The 20,639-nt window shown below is 44.6% G+C and overlaps 1 protein-coding gene across 6 annotated transcripts in view; it reads left to right on the top strand.

Moving 5' to 3' along the window:
* TMTC2 (transmembrane O-mannosyltransferase targeting cadherins 2) overlaps nucleotides 1-20,639 on the top strand; it is a 379,315-nt gene that overhangs the window by 344,872 nt on the left and 13,804 nt on the right. For 5 of the 6 annotated variants that reach the window (XM_039519666.1, XM_039519664.1, XM_039519661.1 and 2 more), the window contains one exon: nucleotides 2,193-2,256. The exons of the other annotated variant lie outside the window; for it this stretch is intronic. In XM_039519666.1, the coding sequence (XP_039375600.1) occupies nucleotides 2,193-2,256 (64 nt within the window). The remainder of the gene's footprint in view (nucleotides 1-2,192; nucleotides 2,257-20,639) is intronic. 6 annotated transcript variants of the gene reach the window in all.

Here is a 20,639-nt window from a genome sequence, read left to right as displayed (position 1 = left end):
TCTGAGTCTCAGTCTAAGTATCACTGGTCTAGAGGCTTAGTTTAAGGGCTGCTTCTGACTGGATCTAAATGCTAGACAGCAAGTTATGTTGTGGAAGAGGGCAGATATTTGTACTTAAGCATTGGGAGTCAAGCAGCAGAAGTCAGGTCTGCTTTCAAGGTCACATCATGGAAAGCCTAGGATATAGTTCATAATGATTGAAAGCAGTCTTTCTTCTCTAGCTATTCCCCAGTTTCTCCTGGCTTCCTTTCCCTTGCTTGAATTTTATTCTTATCACTGTTGTATCTAATATTTTTCTCTAAGTTATGCTTCCTCCAGTGGAACCCTTCCATTGTTTGACATTGATCCAGAGCCATTTGCTGCTTAGTGGCGTAGGGTTACTGCAATTTCCTACCTCCATGTCTTTTATTTTTCTCAAGGGGAAACCATTCCAAGGCTTAAGATAATGAATTCTAGTTTAGATTTCCAGTGAGAATGTGAATCAGAACTCTACTGTACCTTAGCTGAAGGAACGGTTTATGAATGCCCCAATAATAGAACTTGCATTTTCTTCACAAGATTAGTATGGATTGAATACATTTATAAAAACAATTTTTAATAAGGAACTATAAATTCAAATTGACTTCAACTTGAAAATGAATGCTCCATGTTTCAAGATATATTTGAGGAAGGAAAGAGAGTAATGTATTTCCAATTGGCTAGAGGGGGCATGAATTTCAATCCATTCCATGTTCATATGCAAGCATTCTTTCCTAAGGAAAATATGCCTTTTTTCTTTACCTCCCGGGCAAGGCACATTGTTTGTACAGAAATTTGCTGCATTTAGGATTGTTGTATTTCCTGACCTTCTGTGAAATGAAAGCTACCTGACACATTCAATTGTACTTGTCTTTTACTAAGTTGTGAAATTTAGCTTTTTGCTCAGGAGTGTTAAGTGCCACAACATCCCTTTGACTAAAACAGCAGGAATGTTTCAGAAGTGTGCTAAACGAATATTTTTAGACACTCACTTCTAACCGCTCAACCACTGAACTGATAAATGTGCAGAGTAATTTAAAACAGTTGATGGGTATAAACTGGGTTTCCTGTGGCAAACTGCTTGTCAGGAAATGGTTTCAATTTGCTTGAAAACTATGTGAAACTTCAAAAGGATTTTCCTTCCTCCATATTACTCCAAAGACCAATAACTGTCTATCAGAATGCATTGATTGGAATGAATTGCCGACAGCACATTGTGTGGTTAATTTTCAAAACTCTAGTGGAAAGTTGAATGGAGGTTTAACACTTGCAATCTATGACCCTTGAACAATAAACAGTTTAAAAAAACCTCATAGGTAAAACCTGCAGATCCAAGTGTTCTGGAAATGATACTTACAAGTCTTCTGGAAATCTGGAAAAAATGATGAAATCTGAGTTTTGTTATGCTTTTTTCCCCACCTCTTCCATCCTATAAAAGCTGCAAGACAATGTGCCACAGGATAAGAATATGAACTTAACAAAGAATGCATCTTTAGCCCCCCCTAACAGACAAACGTGCCAAGAGTCACTTGCCAAGAGTGAGAATTCTACAGATAAGACACATGGGCTCCTTTTTAACTTCCTCCTGGTATAGGAAACCATACTACATTTGTCCTTCCGTTTGGTTTAAGCATTGTAATAAGCAAAATATTAATAATGGTGGAAGATGTAACCTACCTGGCATCCCTTCTGTTTGTTTGGTTGTTCTTGTGCATATGCAGCATCCTTATGGCAGTGTTATTGGAAGGGAATAAAGACATGAATTGCTTTGTTACAACCCAAACTTTGACATATATAATACTTGAAGATTGGATTGAATACATTTATAAAAACATGTCATGGCTAATTTTATAAATATTTTACCAGTTCTTCAGCTGGTGTAACCTGGCAAAGGGCCATAAACTTGCATCAGCTGTTCCACTGTATCTGGCCCACTGTATTTCTTTGCAATGTACACAGAAATCCTATTATAACTAAAATGTGAATAAGACTAAAAAGAGCATTTCATTGTAGAGAACTGATATTCAGATCTATAAAAATAATATTTATATTAGCATTTGGTAATAGGATATTTTTAAATGGGAGAAGCAAATACAGTTGTCCATCTGTACACTTTCCATGTTTACCTAAGAAGAACTAAGTGTAGTTTTATTTTTTTTCCCCTGCACAAATAGACAAGCCAGTCTCAATGAAGCAGCGGAGAAGTATTATGAAATGGCAGCAGGATTGAGACCTAATGTAAGTGTTTTTTTTTTCCTTTATGGCATGTGCTATTCAAAACGATGAACTCAGATGTGTTCAATTCTGTGGTGCTTTGAGGAAAAACTAATTGTAGGAGTGTTTGATCTCTGAGCCTGTACTTTGAATACTTTTAATGAATAATTTGATAGTAGTAGAAATCAAATAAAGCTTTTCATTTGTCAAACTAATCACTATATTTTTTCCATTCTTCTTGGTATAAAGTTCCAAAAACAAGTAGAATATTATTACTGTGTTTTAAATGAGTTGGAGCATTGACCGTCCACAGGCACAGCCATCTGCAGCTCCCAGTGGCTGCGGTTTGCCGTTCTCGGCCAATGGGAGTGCGGGGAGCGGCGCAGGCCACAGGGATGTGCTGGCTGCCGCTTCCTGCAGCTCCCATTGGCCGGGAACGGTGAACTGCAGCCACTGGGAGCTGCGGGCAGCTGTGCTTGCAGACAATCAGTGTAAACAAACTGTCTCACGGCCCGCCAGCAGATTACCCTGACGAGCTGTGAGCAGGTTGCCCACCACTGATCTAAAGCAACTGAACCTGGGATCTCTAGATCTAAAAGTATGAACACCTACCACTTCAACTAATGGATCAGTCCCATGATTATGGATGCAGTAACAAAATCATTAATCTCTCTATATGTTCTAGCCACTTGAGAGCAGCCAAGACCCATGCTGTTGGCAGGGGTTACACAAAGAGATCATTTAGCCCATTTCACCTGGAAAGGCACTGTAGCAAAGTAGATGAGGGCCCGGGTCTGTCATTGTAGACAGCTGGTTTATGTTACCAGCTCAGCCTGACATGACCTTGTCCAACCTCTGTTGCCAGTGGGCGGGAGGTGCTGGGGGGAGGGAGAGGAGCAGCAGCCGGAAGAGGCAGAGCGAGGGCAGGAGCATGCTTAGGGGGAAGGGGCAGAGCGGGGACGGGAAGAGGCAGGTGGGGGGCAGAGTAGGGGCGAGAAGATGTGGTGGGGATGGAGTGGGGAAGAAAAGAGGCAGAGCGAGGATGAGGACTTGGGGGAAGGGTTAAAGGGGGTGGGTTTTCAGGATGGAGTACCCCCAGGGAAAGCTGAAAGTTGGCGCCTGTGATGCAAGCATGCATCCACCCTACAAGGTGCATGACACTTGGCAGATACCAGTCCCTAATTCTTACACAGATTAAACTTTTTCATATCAATTTACTTTGTTTTTGTCTCAGTTCTGCTCACCTTTCCATACCACACTGCTAACTGAGGGGTGATTGTAGCATGGGTAGGCATACCCGTGCTAACTTTAATCTAACAAGCATGGGTAACAATAGTAGTGAAGATGTGATGGCGTGGACTTAAACACAGGTGAGATGCCCCAGCAGAAGATTGTAAGGGATGCTGGGTACAGGAGTTAATTCAGGGAAGTTCGATGACCTGAATTATACAGAAGGTCAGACAAGATGATCACAGTGGTCCGTTCTGGCTTTATAGTCTGTTCAGTCTGCAGGATAAGCAAAGGTTCAAGCTGGTTCTTGTTTTGTGAAAATTGGTTCAGCTATCTGTAGTCTCACATTGTGTGACTTTCACCCAGAATTACTCACTTGACTAATACTGTACTTTTTGTAGACAGAGTATTTCATCCCTGTTGGAGCATTTGTTTCTTGCACATCTATTCTGTTTTGTACATTACCACGAGGTTAGGGCACAGCTGTAAGCAGCAGAGGCTACAGCAATAAAATTCTTCATCCTGAGCCACTTTGCACTCTGCTGCTGAACTAATTCATTTTTACTGTAGTAGTTGTAAAAAGGCTCCATGCTCAGAGTGAGGGGAAAAAAGTGTTTGGTGGCAAGAGGAGAAACACTCAATCTGAAATAGACAAACTAATACAGTAATGGGATTGTGTTTTAAAAATCAGGTTGATGTACAATGAAATCCTTCAAAAATCCTGGTAAAAGCTTTCAGCTCTGAATAAACTTGTGATTGTAAGATGTATCTGTTAGGTCTCCCTGGGGTCTGTCCTGAGTCCAGGACTGGTCAATATTTTCATTAATGACCTGGATAATGGAGTGAAGAGTATGGTTATAAAATTTCCAGTTTGGGAGGGGTTATAAGTACTTTGGAGGACAGGACTAGAATTCAAAAGGACCTTGATAAATTGGAGAATTGGTTTGAAATCAACAAGATGAAATTCAACAAGGACAAGTGCAAAGTACTTCAGTTGGGAAGGAAAAATCAAAGAAATACAAAATGGGGAATAACTGTCTAAGGCTAGGCAGTAGTACTGCTGAACAGAATCTGTGGGTTATAGTGAATTACAAATGGAAGATGAGCCAACAATGTGATGCAGTTGCAAAAAAAAAAAGGCTAAAAGTGTTTATGTAAGACATGGGAGGTAACTGCAGCTCTACTCAGCACTGGTGAGTCTTCAGCTCAAGTACTGTATCCAGTTTTGGGCACCACACTTTAAGAAAGATATTCATGAATTGGAGGGAGTCCAGAGGAGAGCAAACAGATGATAAAAGGTTTAGAAAACCTCACCTATGAGGAAAGATTAAAAAACTAGACATGTTTAGTCTTGAGAAAAGAAGACTGAGGAGAAACCTGTTAACTATCTCCAGATATCTTAAGGCCTGTTACAAAGAAGAGATTGATCAATTAGATATTAGAGAAAATTTTCTAACTATAAAGATAGTTAAATTCTGGAATAGATTACCAAATGAGATTGTGGAATCCCCATCACTGGAGGTTTTTAAGAACAGGTTGGGCACATACCCATCAGGGAGTGTGGGTCCCCCATCAGCATGGGAAGAAGGACTATATGACCTCTTTAGGTCCCTTCCAACCCTACATATTTTATGATTCTATGATTGTATTGAAAAATATTGGAAATGCTATTTTTTCCTACTGTAGTTGCCTCCGAAAATGTTGAATTTTTTTCTCTGAAGTGGAAGTGGTCTTGAATTCAGCACAGGTGAGATTTATATAGATAAATGCTCCTGGAGTACAAGAATTATGACAATGCAGCCCAACAGCAGTAGAATATGATATACAACCATGAAGCAGGGAGAAAACATTCTGCCTCTTATTAGTTCCATCTTAAGAATATTCGTGTGTCAGCCCTATTATCAACAGAGATATGCTAATATCACTTATAACAATTTTCATCCAATCAGATTTCAGGAGAGCATGAACTTCTGTCAACTATAGTAATCACTACAAAAATGCAATGCTGTTTTTGTTTTAATTGTATTTTTAAATGAGGTATATGTGCTCCAGCCTACTTATGCTCTTTTCTGTCACAAGGCTGATGCGTGAACAATATATTCTTATTTTATTTATCTTTATTAGCCATGGGTAAATCATATTAGATCCTTCTCAATCACTACAAATGTGTGACTGTTAATTCTGGCAATGTTATTCTCAATGAGTGTTAACTGGGAAAATGTTAATCCAGCCTGGTAATAACAAATGCCACTGCACAACAAAAAATACAGGAAGGGAATTTATAGACATTTAGCTATTGAACCATCATTATATAAATGGGACTATTACTGAGAAAGATCTGTGCTTAGAGATGATTTCTACTTATCACTCCTTTGTGATGTTCCATAACCAGAAAATTCTTTGGATAAGTTATTAGGCACTTCAAAAATGTGCTTCAAGCTAATTTTGTTGTGGAAAAATCAAGAAACTTGTTTAATCTGATATCATTTTCCAGAACATAAGATATTGATTAAACCTTAACTTCTATTTATTTGTTGGGACACCATTTGTGTAATAGTGTAGCATTCCTAATTTCTTAAAGACTGAACTTGGACAACATAGCCCCCAAAAGCTCCTCCACATCTGGCCATCACTCTTGAAAAGAAGGGGCACTTTGAAGAATGGCCTCTGGAGTATTAAAGGAAAGCTCACCAGATCTTTGAGACTTTGAGCCACTACCTTGAGCTGATTGGTTTAGATACATTCCTCTTGAAGACGCCATGACCTGCAAGCCACTACCCTCCTAGTGCTGCTTGCAGTCTGCAGCTCTTGACAGCTTTAAGCCTCATGTCATCATCACATTGTCAGAGACAGCTGTTTCCACTCTACCACTTCAAAGGGGTTTGATTAAATATCTTACTGTAACAACATACACAAAGACACACACACAGAATGAGTGGGTAAGGAGAGCTTCACTTTTAGGCAAAGCAAATACAATCTCCGCTGGATAGCTTAATCATGTTGTGGAAAACTAAAGCATTTCTTGACTTGAAGGATTGATATAAATGGCTAGTGCAATACAATATGTAAACAATTCTAAAAAGTGCAGTATGCCATGTTTTTCCAAATGCTTGTGATATGGATTTCATGACCAACATCATACATGCAGAATTCATTGCAATATCAGAGCCTCTACTAGATATGGAACTACCTAATTGTTGAAAGTAGATTGTCTGTCTTCCTAGATTCCTGGAAATCCCTACCATTTACTGAATTATTTTTACATAGCTCTCCTAGGAGAAGCATGCTTCCTTATAGTCATTGTTGCTAATGTTTTTTAATTTATGACAAAAGTTCCTATAAAACAGAATAGATAGCTTCTATAGTATTATAAATTTAACTTTTGTCTTTCTCTTTTTATAATGAGAACTTGGATTTCGATTTTGCATTTCATCTACATTGGCTTTGCTTTTGCTTCTGACTGAGGGTGCCATGTTAAGGCAGTGAACTTGTTCTTATAGAGGGGAAGCATCAGTGGGAAAGATAATCTAACAGAATAAGTAAATTCAGGAGTGCACCGCTCCACCTACCTCCTGGTTGTCAATCCTGGATGAGGATCAAGGTGCTACTCTCTGACTCATCCAGAATTGCTGCAACTATGCACTGGATTAGCCTCTTTATGCTGTGACTATGGGGCAGCATTGCAGATAACTCTTGTGGTGGAAGAGTGCCCAACTCAACATATGAAGGGTGGTATACAGAACCTACCCTCTCTTGATACTAGGGCTATTGTCTGGTTACTGAACCTGGACATTGAACTCTGATGTCTGCATACAACAAGAAGAAGAAATTTAGAAAAATGAATAGTAAATGTCAGATCTTCTTTCCAACATGTATCTCTGTCTAGCCTGAAAATCCCAGGCAAACATATATAATCAAAATTTGCTTTAGCATGTAAATTCTTCCTTGTGCTGCACAAACAGCAGATTTCCATATTTGCCTCACTCCTGAATCTTTGGCAGCCCTTTCAACTATCCTGGTAGGAACAATGACTACAGCAGAGATGAATCCGTGGAAGATGACTGACTGAATCTTAAGCAATTCAGTCTGATCATCTTCACTGAAGACCAGTCCCTGTTTGCTGAAGTCAATCTTCATAAACTTGGTGACAGCTTCCAATAGGTCAGTTCTAGCACTAAGGGCAGGAGTGGATTCTATAGCATTCCTTCTACTACTCTGAAACCCATCACTTTCTTTGCTTACCCAAAATCAATACTATGTGGGTTACCATGTGACCCATTTTTGGTCCTGCATCCAGTAAATTGTGGAATGAACACAAATGTATACTTCCAAGTCTGTCCCCATACTTGCTTCTGGATGTCCAGAAAATACAAAGGTGAGCTGTTCCATGGTGTTGAAACTCCTACTGCTTGCTTGAGATGCCAGGATCATGTGCACCATATACATATCTGCCAGGTTCCCTGATACCAACACCATCTGCCTGTGAGACTTCCCCACACCATCCCACTTCAGCAATGAAAGGAGCTGCTGCAGATTCCTCTCACCATCTCCTGGGCAGGCCTGACAATGATGCCTCCCCTCCTGTCTCCTGCTTATGGTGGTAGGGCAGGGAAAATAGCACAGTTCTTGCCCTTGCTGTTCTCTTGACCGGATCGTCTTTAGCCCAAGTTCTGATCCACTCTCTGGCCCCTGCTTAGAGTCATTTGCCTTGGGTACAGCCTACTTCTCTTCAGCTATTAAGTGATGGTTCATTACAACTCCTATTAAATACTTTTAAACTGTATCAGTACCTTGTACACAATTGCCTGCCTGAAGATCCCAAAGATTGGTGCTTGCTGGTGTGCTTGATCTTGAAGAGATGCCTCTCTCTTGTCTTTATTCAAATATCCCCCCTCATAACCATCTCTGCCTGGGCACAAGGTACCTCCCAGAAGACAGGTTCTTGAAAAGATTATATTTAAAACTGGATATTTACCAGCCATACTGAAGTAGAATATCCAGATGAGTTGTTTGATTTGAAAAGCAAGTTCAGCTATGGAAAACACTGAATTTCCTTTGGGAAATACATGAAAATGTTTTACAATCATCCCCTATGATGCTTTGAACATACACCTCTACTGTGATATAACGCGACCCGATATAACACGAATTTGGATATAACGTGGTAAAGCAGTGCTCCTGGGGGGCGGGGCTGCGCACTCCGGTGGATCAAAGCAAGTTTGATATAACGTGGTTTCACCTATAACTCAGTAAGATTTTTTGGCTCCCGAGGACAGCGTTATATCGGGTAGAGGTGTACTCATGCTGGCTAGCAGCTCTGTAAAAGCAAAGGCTTTAAAACTGAACTCAGTATTCTGTAGTATGGAATGCTTAGATCCTTACCCTAACATTCATGTGTTCCAACTTCATGTGCGAGCTGTGACTCTGGGAGGTTTCAAACCACGATATGACTGCTCTCAGCTTTAATTTAAGAGAACAAAAATAGACGAGGAAAACAGACGCAAGCTCTTTTCATTTACAAAGAAATCTTTCTGTGGACACTCTTGTCTAGTTAACAGTGAAAACAGTTAAATTCAAATTCTGAACTTATTTAAAGCAATCACTGGAACCCTGTTGTGAGGACATTAGGGCTTGGTTAAGAGATGTCCCCTAATTTAGTATTTCCTATTTTAAGAGGATACACTGGCTGGATGTCACACTTTAGTAACTGTAACTACTTTGAAATAAAATCTAAAATGTACAAAAAAAAGTGTTTTGCCTGCACACACACTAAATTGCACAAGTTCAGTTAACCATTTTGAACCTGATCTTTCATTTACACAAATGTCACATCGTTAACACCATTGGAGTTACTCCCGATTTACCTCCCTGTTGAAAGAGAATCAAACCCTTTAATTACTGGTACTCTTTTAAAAATATAAGGCAAAGTATGAGACAATAATTATGAGAGTTATTTTTCAAACAGCAAAATTGTTTATACAGAAATACCCTGCAGAGCAGAGGGAAGGAGATTTGTTTTTGTGAGATTTGTTTTGTTAAAGTAATATGATAGTGATGGTGCTTTACTTTTCATTTTTCATCTATGAAAGTTTTTGCCCTTTTACGCTATATATTAAATCTTTCTCATCCTAATTATTGCTAGAATGCTTATATTGTGTATCTAATCTCTGTAGGTTGTATAAACTATAGCATTTGTATAATTATGTTAATTGACAGGGAGTTAAATGAGGGAATCAAGGAATTATAAAATAATCTGACTGTTTAATTTGATATTAATTAACCCTTTGCTCATCAGGAAATCATCCATCACTTAATCTTAATAATTTTAAAAATAGTAATTTAGTGCTTTTAGTTAATTAGAAGGAGAATCTTTCTGATCACTGATCTATTGTGTAATATGTTTTCAGATAGTATGGGTTGTCCTATTATATGTAAGTGGTACAGTAGAGTAGATTTCCTTAGAACTTCATAAAAAAGTATTTTTCTTTCAAAAAGCCTATGTATGTAAAACAAAACATTTGGGGGTAAATTTCCCAATACATACTACCATAGTATGCAAAATCTGCTTGTGTGAATAAATGAATATACATAAAAGGTCATAATTGCACAAAACTATACATGATTTTTATTACCATTGTTACACATATTCTAAGGTACTCATCACATTGCTACTTAGCTACCAGGAAATTTTGCTTTAAGGACTCCTTATTTGGGATTAGAATGCAGAATTTGTCATAAAATTTCACAGTTGAGTAATTATTTTGAATTTTACTTTCAAGACCACAGTTCAGAAGATAGTTAGGCACATGCCAAACTTTAAGCACAGGTACCTTGCTGAATGGAGGCCCAGGTAACCACAGATTTATAAATCAACCATTTTTTAGTTTGGATACATATATTAATGTCTTTATGTTCAATGTCTGGATATGCCCGGTACATAAGCAAAATTAGAGACCGAAAAAAATCATGAGGTCATCTAGGTCTGTCTCTGTGATAGCAGGTTTGTTTCTTATAGTAAATTATCCAGGACTTTATAGATAGATTCCCAAGATTATTGTGCAGGATGGGAATGCAGAATAACTGTAAAATGGCTATGTCTATATTAAAGTGTATAACTCATTTAATGAATAATTTAAAAAGCAGGTCTCTGAAACTAATTAATGGAATGTCACATTCTAGATTTCTAATACTGATTCATATAAAAGGGATCATCATGCTTTGGAGGTGATGGGAGGCAGTAGTCAGTTAAGCTATATTTTGTTGGACTCCTCAGATTAGGAAAAGATGCATCACAGTCAGACCTGTGCACTTGATTGCATTTCACAGTCCTGTAGTAATACAACTGTGAGTGCAGAGCTGCAGACCTCACTTCCCATAGAAAGCAGGATTGTCTACACATTGTGCATGTAGCCCTCAGTGTCAAAAATAAAGTGCCTTGAAATATAGAACTCTCAGCAGTAGATTAGCATTTCAGAAATTAAGCCAGCTGTTTGAACTCAATTTAAAAAAATCTATCAAGGTTTTCTCCTAATAGAGTATTCCAGTGCTGATTCTGGAAACAATGCAATGAATTTATCATCCAATTAGAGCTGAAAAGGACGTGGATTTAAATGCTCATTAAATAAACTTAGCAATTCTACATACCCAATAGGGTATTTTGCAATAAATAACTTCCTAATTTTCCGTCTATCCTACAACGCTGATGTATTTTCCACTCTAGGAGTGATTTCTAGAGGCAGGTTGCTATATCTATTTGGATATTTCTCCTTGAGCTCTATATCTTTATTGCCATAGTGCTAAGGGGCTAGATGGAGTTTGTTCAGAGCAATAAATATCTCCTACTGTGCCACTAATAACATTACTCTGACAACTATTATGTGCTGTATCTGTCCAGTATTTTTGACTTGGCCCTTTTGACACAGCTGTTTCTTATAGAATATCTAAGTGGCTGCGTTCAGGAAAAACACCTTAACACTGGGCTGTATTGTGCCTGCTGAGATCTGCATATAGAGTTGCTCTCTGCATATATCAAGATCCACACGGGAAGTGGATGGGTTGGAGCTAGATAAGTGTGTGGGAGGGGACACACATCATCCCAGGGAACTTGTTAAAAGTTGCTGTTGTCCCAGGCTGTATTAACTTCTTTTTGAGGGGTGCTAAAGCCAGATGTGGCACATCTCCTAGTGATGTGATAAGGAGGGAGGAACTCTCATTTCCCTATTAGAAAGTCCCCTTCCATGGGACAATCTGGACCACTGTCTATGAGAAGTTGAAACACATTATGCCACTGTCAGCTGTAGTGGACCACAAAGCATACATTTAAATGGATATTCCTGCTATTTTTGTAATATATTCTCAAAATGGAGAGCAAGCAGCTATAATTACTAAGGCCTGGTCTACACTAAGTGGGGGGTGTCGAACTAGGGTACGCAAGTTCAGCTGCGCGAATAGCGTAGCTGAACTCGAAGTACCCTAGTTCGACTGACTTACCCATCCAGACGCAGTGGGGTCGAACTCCGCGGCTCCAAGGTCGACTCCGCCACCGCCGTTCGCGGTGGTGGAGTTCTGGAGTCGACCGGAGCGCGCGGGGAGTTCGAACTATCGCGTCTTGATTAGATGCGATAGTTCGAACTCCGAGAAGTTGAACTCACCGCGTCGACCCGGATGGTGAGTATAGACCTACCCTCAGATGAGACAGTTCCACTAATTCTTAGGTACATCAGTATATAATTGTCTTCAGTTCTGGAACTGTAAGTAACTGTATTTAACCTGACTTATTGGCTTGCAACAGAGCCCTTCCTGCAGTAGCTCACTACCTTACACTAATTTAATACAATCCCAATATTAAAGAAAAGATCCCTTCAGATAAAAACAAAAAATATGCCACCCCATAATAAAAATTTGATGTGAGTTCACATACAGGTACATTGAGTGCCTCTCAGACATTTTATCTGAATTATTGTTATTTCTAGGGAGATATGGGTTACCAGAGCAGAAGTTGAACTCTTCTCCACCTCTGTGTATTGTAACTTCATATATATTAGACCCGTAAATATATTTAAACCTTTCTGTTGAGATTTTTGAAAGGTCAGTAGCTCCTTGGTCCTTTAGTTCTGTTTGGAAATCTTGGTTCTTCTTCGAGTGCTTGCTCATATCCATTCCATGTAGGTGTGTGCGTGCTGCGTGCACATTCGTCGGAGACTTTTACCCTAGCAACTCAGTGGGTCGGCTGGGCGCCCCCTGGAGTGGCGCCGCTATGGCCGCGGATATATACCCCAGCCGACCCACCCACTCCTCAGTTCCTTCTTACCGCCCGTGTCGGACGTTGGAACTGTGGAGTGCAGCATAGCTGTCCTCCACCTCCCTAGCATTCTCTCAATTTCTATTCTAATTGTGTATATAGTTCTCTAAGTTGTTAATTTAGATAGTGTAGTTAGTTCTAGTTAATTAGTTAGAGTTTAGTTAGTTAGTCGGGTTCTGGGCTTAGGCCCTTCCCGCCCCGGGGCCGGAGCTCATGCCCAGCTCCCCAGGATTCAAGCCGTGCTCGGCTTGCCATCGCCCGATGCCGACGGGGGATCCACATTCCTCCTGCTTGAAGTGCCTGGGGGAGTCGCACTTAACAGCTAAGTGCCCAATTTGTAAGTCGTTCAAGCCTCGTACAAATAAAGAGAGGGACATTAGACTTAAACAACTCCTCATGGAGGCGGCTCTAACCCCTCCGTCTTCGGCACCGAGCGCTCCCCCTTCGGAACCGAAAAGCGGATCTTCGGCACCGGGCCGCACCGGTGCGGCATCTACTCCTCGGCACCGGACGCCTGCGTCAAAGTCAGGCCACAGCCGCTCGCTCTCGCCGCAAGTGAGAGAGCCTAAGACCCCTGCCGACCCGGCACCGCCCGTGGTGCAGCAAGAGGGCACGGCTCCAACGCACCGGCCAGTGCCTGCAGCCACGGTAGTGTCTGCTGAGCCGTTGCCGTCGACTCCGGTTCGCCAAGGGCCGTCGAGTCCGGCACCTATCTCCCCAGCACCCGCCACGGTGGAGTTGATTGTCCCATCCACGCCGGAAGTCTGTGAAGTGGCGAGGGACTTGATCGCTATCTCGGATGCAGCACCGCCGCCACCCCCGGCACCACCGGTGCGGGTAGTCCGATCGCTTGGAAAGCCGGCCCTGATCCGTCCACCTTCAGTCAGCGCCCCAGACTGGCACCGCTCCCGATCACGGTCCCGTCGCCGTTCAAGATCTCGGCACCGTTTGCGGTCGTCCCGCCACTCGCAGTCCCGGCACCACTCCTTGACACGACGCCGGTCAGACTCGCGGCACCGTTCCCGTTCCCGGTCGCCTTCGTATTACTCTCGGCACCATTCCAGGTCTCGGCACCGTTCTCGGCACCACTCGGAGCCGCTCTCGACGCCGAAGCTCTCGGTCACGGTCGACCTCCCGGCACCGTCCAGGTCGCAGGTCCCGGACCAGATCGCGGCACCGGAGTACCTCACGGCACCGTTCCCCGGTGCGCAAAAGCACCAGATCGGTGGGAACATCTGCTCCACCGTGGCCTTCTCGACACCCCTCGGCTTCATCCCGGGCAGGTAGCCTCTACTCCCAAGATCGGGAAGCAGATGTTCCGGAGGCTTTATTCCAGGACTCCCACTCTGAATCACAAGCAGTTCAGCAGTGGCCTTTTTGGACACCTTGGGCTTACCACCAGGCCCAAGGGGCTCCCATAGTTCCATCTCGGACGGTCCCTGCCGAACGTCGGGCTGCAGAGGCAACAGTGAATCACCCTCCGCCAGCTGTACGGATGTTCAGCCACCTCCTACCACCACCTCACCTGAACACCTGGAGCAGGAGCCCCAACAGGAGGAGCTCATCCAGGAGGTCCTCCGCCCCGGTGGTTCCTCTTCTTCCTCACCGGACGAGGCGGAGGCCCCCACTGGACCTTGCTGCACATCAAGACCTCCTCAGACGGGTGGCACTCAACATTAACATCGAGATGGAGGAGGTCGCGGAGGTTGACGACCCGGTCTGCAGCATTTTGTCAGCAGACGCGCCTACCAGGGTGGCTCTACCCTTTATCAAGACCATCCAGGCAAAAAAGGATAATTTGTGGCAAACGCCAGCTTCTATTCCGCTGACAGCGAAAGGAGTCGAGCGGAAATATATGGTGCCATCCCAAGGGTATGAATACCTTTATATGCATCCGCCTCCTTCTTCTCTGGTCATTCAGTCGATTAATGACAGGGAGCGTCATGGCCAACCGGCCCCCGCGCCAAAATCAAAGGAGGCCAGGCGTATGGACCTTCTGGGCCGTAAGGTATACTCAGCGGGCGCCCTCCAGCTGCACGTAGCCAATCAGCATGCCCTACTGAGTCGTTACAACTTCAACACCTGGACTGAAATGGACAAGTTTCAGGAATTGCTTCCTTCGGATTCCCGCCAGGAGTATAAAGCCTTCCTAGCTGAAGGGAAAAAGGTGGTAAGGACCTCCTTGCAGGCTTCCCTTGATGCGGCGGATTCCGTGGCCAGGTCTAGAGCGACCAGAATCACCATGTGGCGCATTGCCTGGCTCCAGGCCTCCACTCTTCCGCCCGAGCTTCAGTACACCTTGCAGGACTTGCCCTTCGAGGGCAGTGCCTTGTTCTCGGACAAAACCGATTCTAGACTCCAGAACTTAAAAGATGGCAGAGTCGCGATGCCCAACCTGGGTATGCACACTCCCGTAACCCAGCAACGCACCTACCGCCCTCAGCATTTCCGTCCGTACTTTGTACCCCGATGGGGTCAGGATTTCAATAGACGCCGAGGGCGAGGAGCCCGTAGACGATATTCGGGCCCTCATTCCGGCCAGAATCGCGGCTCCTCTAAGCCGCAGTCGGACCCAAAGTCGTCCTTTTGAAGGCGCACCCGGGGGCAGCATACCTTTTCCTGTCTCGGATCCTTCCCCCACCTTTTCCAACTGCCTCTCTTATTTTTTCCCGGCGTGGTCCCTCTTGACCTCGGATGTCTGGGTTCTGCGCACTGTGAAGCACAGATATCACCTCCAGTTTGCTTTACCCCCGCCTTTCCACCCTCTCTCCCAGTCCCTCTTCAGGGACCCCTCTCACGAGCATATCCTTTTACAGGAGGTCCGAACGCTCCTCAATATCGGAGCAATAGAGGAGGTTCCACAGAATGACTGGAGCAAAGGCTTTTGCTCCCGCTACTTTCTGATCCCAAAGTCAAAAGGGGGTCTCAGGCCAATTCTCGACCTAAGAGGCCTCAACAAATTTCTAGTAAAGTTAAAGTTCCGCTTAGTCTCCCTAGGGACCATTATCCCTTCCTTGGACCCCGGGGACTGGTATGCTGCCCTCGACATGAAAGACGCTTACTTTCACATAGCCATCTTTCCTCCACACAGACGATACCTCCGCTTCATAGCGGGCCATCGCCATTTCCAGTTTGCAGTCCTGCCCTTCGGCCTCTCCACAGCACCGCGAGTCTTCACAAAGTGCATGGCGGTGGTGGCCACCCACCTCCGTCGCCAAGGGCTCCACGTGTTCCCCTACCTGGACGATTGGCTCCTCAAAGGGGCCTCTCGAGAACAGACCGTGGAACATGTGCAAGTGGCACTGGCCCTGTTCACGAATCTCGGCCTGTTGCTCAATACGGACAAATCCACCCTGGTTCCTACACAGCGGCTGGACTTCATAGGAGCAACCTTGGACTCCACTCAGGCCAAAGCCTGTCTCCCTCAGCGAAGGTTCCTGGCGTTGATGTCCATCGTCTGCAGCCTTCAGGCTTTCCCTACAACCTCGTTCCGCACCTGCCTCACTCTGATAGGGCACATGGCGGTGTGCACGTTCGTCACCAAATACGCCAGGCTTCGACTCCGCCCGTTTCAAACATGGGTACATTTGGTGTACCGCCCGGCCAGAGACTCGCTGGACACCCTGGTCACCGTTCCATTGAGTGCACTTCGGTCCCTCGACTGGTGGCTGAACCCCTCCACGGTCTGTGCGAGGCTGCCCTTTCACCCGCCCCAACCAACGCTGTCCTTGACGACAGACGTGTCTTCTCTCGGCTAGGGAGCCCACCTAGGTCATCTGCGCACCCAAGGCCTATGGTCACCAGAGGAGCTCTCCCTCCACATAAATGTGCGGGAGCTCAGAGCAGTTCGCCTAGCCTGCCAGGCGTTCCGCAGGCCTCTGTCCGGCCGTTGTGTCTCCGTCCTTACGGACAACACAACGGCCATGTACTACATAAACAAACAGGGCGGGACTCGTTCCTCCCCGCTTTGTGCAGAGGCCATCCACTTGTGGGAATTTTGCCTGGCTCATGCGATCGACCTGGTGGCCTCCTTTCTCCTGGGAGTTCGGAACACTCTCGTGGATCGATTGAGCAGATCCTTTCTGTGCCACGAGTGGTCCATAAGACCGGACATTATCCACGCGATCTTCCGCAAGTGGGGCTTTCCCCAGGTGGACCTCTTCGCGACACGCGCAAACAGGAAGTGCCAAGCATTCTGCTCATTCCGGGGTCTCTCTCCAGGGTCGATCTCAGACACGTTCCTCATCCAGTGGATGCACCAACTGCTTTACGCGTTCCCCCCCCCCCCCTCTAGTCCACAAAGTTTTGTTGAAGCTCCGGCAAAACGGGGCCCACCTGATCCTGATCGCCCCAGCATGGCCCAGGCAACCGTGGTACTCCACGTTGCTCAGCCTTTCGGTATCCCCACCGATCACCCTCCCCCTCTGCCCAGACCTCATAACACAGGAGCACGGGACTCTTCGCCACCCGGACCTTCCCGCTCTCCACCTCACGGCGTGGCTCCTGCGTGGCTAGACGCCTCTGAGCTACGCTGCTCCGCCCCCGTGCAGCACGTCTTGCTCAGCAGCAGGAAACCTTCCACTCGGTCCACGTACTTGGCCAAGTGGAAGCGCCTCTCGTTATGGTGTGAGTCACGTTCTTTGGTACCCATGGAGGTTTCCGTTCCGGCCATTTTGGACTACCTATGGTTCCTTAAGCAGCAAGGCCTTGCTATTTCTTCCCTGAAGGTGCACTTAGCGGCCATATCCGCCTTCCACCCTGGCGAACGTGGGCACTCAGTGTTCTCTCACCCGGTGGTGATTAGATTCCGCAGGGGGCTGGAACGCCTCTACCCTCCGGTCCGTCGCCCCGCCCCTACCTGGGACCTCAGTCTGGTACTGACCAGGCTCATGGGGCCACCCTTTGAGCCTCTGGCAACCTGTTCTCTTCTCTACCTTTCGTGGAAGACGGTTTTTCTGGTTGCCATTACTTCGGCCCGCAGGGTCTCGGAGCTCCGGGCCCTGACTGTAGACCCTCCTTACACTGTCTTTCATAAAGACAAAGTGCAGCTAAGGCCGCATCCCGCTTTTCTGCCCAAAGTGGTTTCGGCCTTCCATACTAATCAGGACATCTTCCTCCCGGTCTTCTGCCCAAAGCCTCACGCATCTCCACGAGAGCAGCGCTTACATTCCTTAGATGTCCGCAGGGCACTTGCCTTCTACATCGATCGCACCAGGCACTTTCGTAAGTCCCCTCAGCTCTTTGTGGCAGTAGCGGATCGTATGAAAGGCCTCCCTATCTCCACTCAGAGGATTTCTTCGTGGCTCACAACCTGTATCCGCACGTGCTATGACTTGGCCCATGTTCCGGCGGGCCACCTCACTGCCCATTCCACGAGAGCTCAGGCTTCCTCGGCCGCCTTCCTGGCACACGTACCGATCCAGGAGAGCTGCAGAGCAGCAACCTGGTCCTCGGTGCACACATTTACCTCGCACTATGCTTTGGTGCAGCAGTCTAGAGACGATGCCGCCTTCGGTTCGGCAGTTTTACACTCAGCCACGTCTCACTCCGACCCCACCGCCTAGGTAAGGCTTGGGAATCACCTACATGGAATGGATATGAGCAAGCACTCGAAGAAGAAAAGACGGTTACTCACCGTTGTAACTGTTGTTCTTCGAGATGTGTTGCTCATATCCATTCCACACCCACCCTCCTTCCCCACTGTCGGAGTAGCCGGCAAAAAGGAACTGAGGAGTGGGTGGGTCAGCTGGGGTATATATCCGCGGCCATAGGATATATATATAATGTTTTCTTTTTAAAATTTCCTCTTTTTAAAAAATGCAAGAGGAAAGTTGACCTTCTGCTGAAGGCACTAGACTGGGAATCATGAGATATAGGTTCAGTACCACCAGAGACGACTGTGTCCTGCATCACAGCGACAGTTCCATCTCTGGCTCTATGCAAAAAACAAAACAAAAAACCTACAAAGTTTTTGGAAATGGCTATTTTTTTCAGCACTTATATCTCTACAATCCCTAGCTCAAAAGACCCAAAATGTGGATAACAACCCTACCCGGTACCCTCCTGAGGCACAGCAAATTTCAACAGAATCCAACTATGCATGTTGATTTTAGAGGACTTAGAAAGGTCAACCTTTAAACAAAACTTGTGAAGTAAACTTAACCATAGTGGTGTTGCCATGACACTACAATATGCACTCTGCCATCATAGAACCTGAGCTTCCCCACCCACCACTAGGTCATGTTGAAATTATTTCCCAGTAATACTTAGTAGCTTCTCCTTGGAGCCTGTGTTTATTCCCAAAAAGCAAAATTTCATATTCTATGTGCACAAAGTGTTTTCTTCCTCTATTAAGGGAAGAAGTACAGTGCCAAATCTGTGAACCATCAAAAAATACACCTGCCAAAAAAGACGGTTACTCACCGTTGTAACTGTTGTTCTTCGAGATGTGTTGCTCGTATCCACGCGTCTTCTCTCGGCTGGGGAGCCCACCTAGGTCATCTGCGCACCTAGGGATAGCTCAGTGGTTTGAGTATTGGCCTGCTAAACCCAGGGTTGTGAGTTCAATCCTTGAGGAGGCCACTTAGGGATCTGGGGCAAAAATTGGTCCTGCTAGTGAAGGCGGGGGGCTGGACTCGATGACCTTTCAAGGTCCCTTCCAGTTCTAGGAGATTGGTATATCTCCAATTATTACCTTTTATATTACCTAATACTTTAAAATGTACCCCTTATGGTTATTAGTATATATTACTTACATAGTACTACAAATGTATACGACACCGTATAACAGATCAATTGTGTCAAATAAGACAGCACTGGCAGGGGCAAGTCATAACTTTTTAAAGGTGTGTGGCAAGTGGCTAGCGCCTTGTAGGCTGACCCCCATTTGTCCGGGGACCACAGTTTGGGAACTGCTGCCTTAATAAATCTTCAAACACCAAGTATCAAAATAAAATAGTCACGCTTAACCCGTAAGTCCATAATTTTAACTTGCAGTGTTGATTTATTTGCTGAATACTACACTGAAAACACTTGCAGGTTACACACTGCCAAGTGAGACATTAATTCATATGTATTACATGGAAAGCTGTATTTCACAGAATTCCTAGGAGGACTGTCAGTGTGCTATATTCCTTACTGCCCACTGCTCCACTGCCCCCCATGGGTGAAAATGAGTGCAGGACAGAATTTAGGCAAAACAGTTCAGTCTAGTAGTCAGTAGTAGTCAGTTCAGTCTAGTAGTCAGTCTAGTAGTACAGATGAAAGGAACTGGATGATCTTGAGAGGGGGCAAAGCAAAGAGAGGGAAAGAAAAACAAATCACATCTAGAATTACACTTTGCAGATCATAAGAAAACAAATATTTATGCCCTAGGTTCCTCTTGACAACTTCACTAGTGTCTCTCTGTTGGCAAAAATATTATTTGCACCGTAGGTCATCTTAAAGGTATATTTATTTATTAACAAGATTGTGGAGGGTTTTTTAATCTAGCTTTGCCTTAGGATTGCCTTGGCAACTCTATACTGCACAATTTACAGCAAAGTGAAGTTATTTTTTTCTAATGTTTTGGAGCTGTGTTTAGATATTATTGATCAACATCTAAAGTACTGAAATCATTTTAACTTCACTTGATAAACTGTGCATTTATTTTCCTTCCAGCACAACTGTAGAAGCATGAATTGTTGGAATTGCTTCGTAGCGTTGCCAACCGTGAGCTGTAAAAGTAAACTGTAAATAGGAAGCCCAAAATTTAGCCTAAACATTCCTCCTGCAATTAATAAATCTCATTTGTGGCCAGCTTGTTTGTTTTCCCAGTTTTGCTTAGATTCTTATACCAGACCCGTTACCCTAGTGCTTGTGACTGTGTTTTAACCAA

Source organism: Mauremys reevesii, linkage group 1 (genome assembly GCF_016161935.1).
Source record: "Mauremys reevesii isolate NIE-2019 linkage group 1, ASM1616193v1, whole genome shotgun sequence".
NCBI classification, from domain to species: domain Eukaryota; kingdom Metazoa; phylum Chordata; order Testudines; family Geoemydidae; genus Mauremys; species Mauremys reevesii.
Note: the sequence above shows the minus strand (reverse complement) of the source record. Positions and strands in the feature narration are given on the sequence as shown.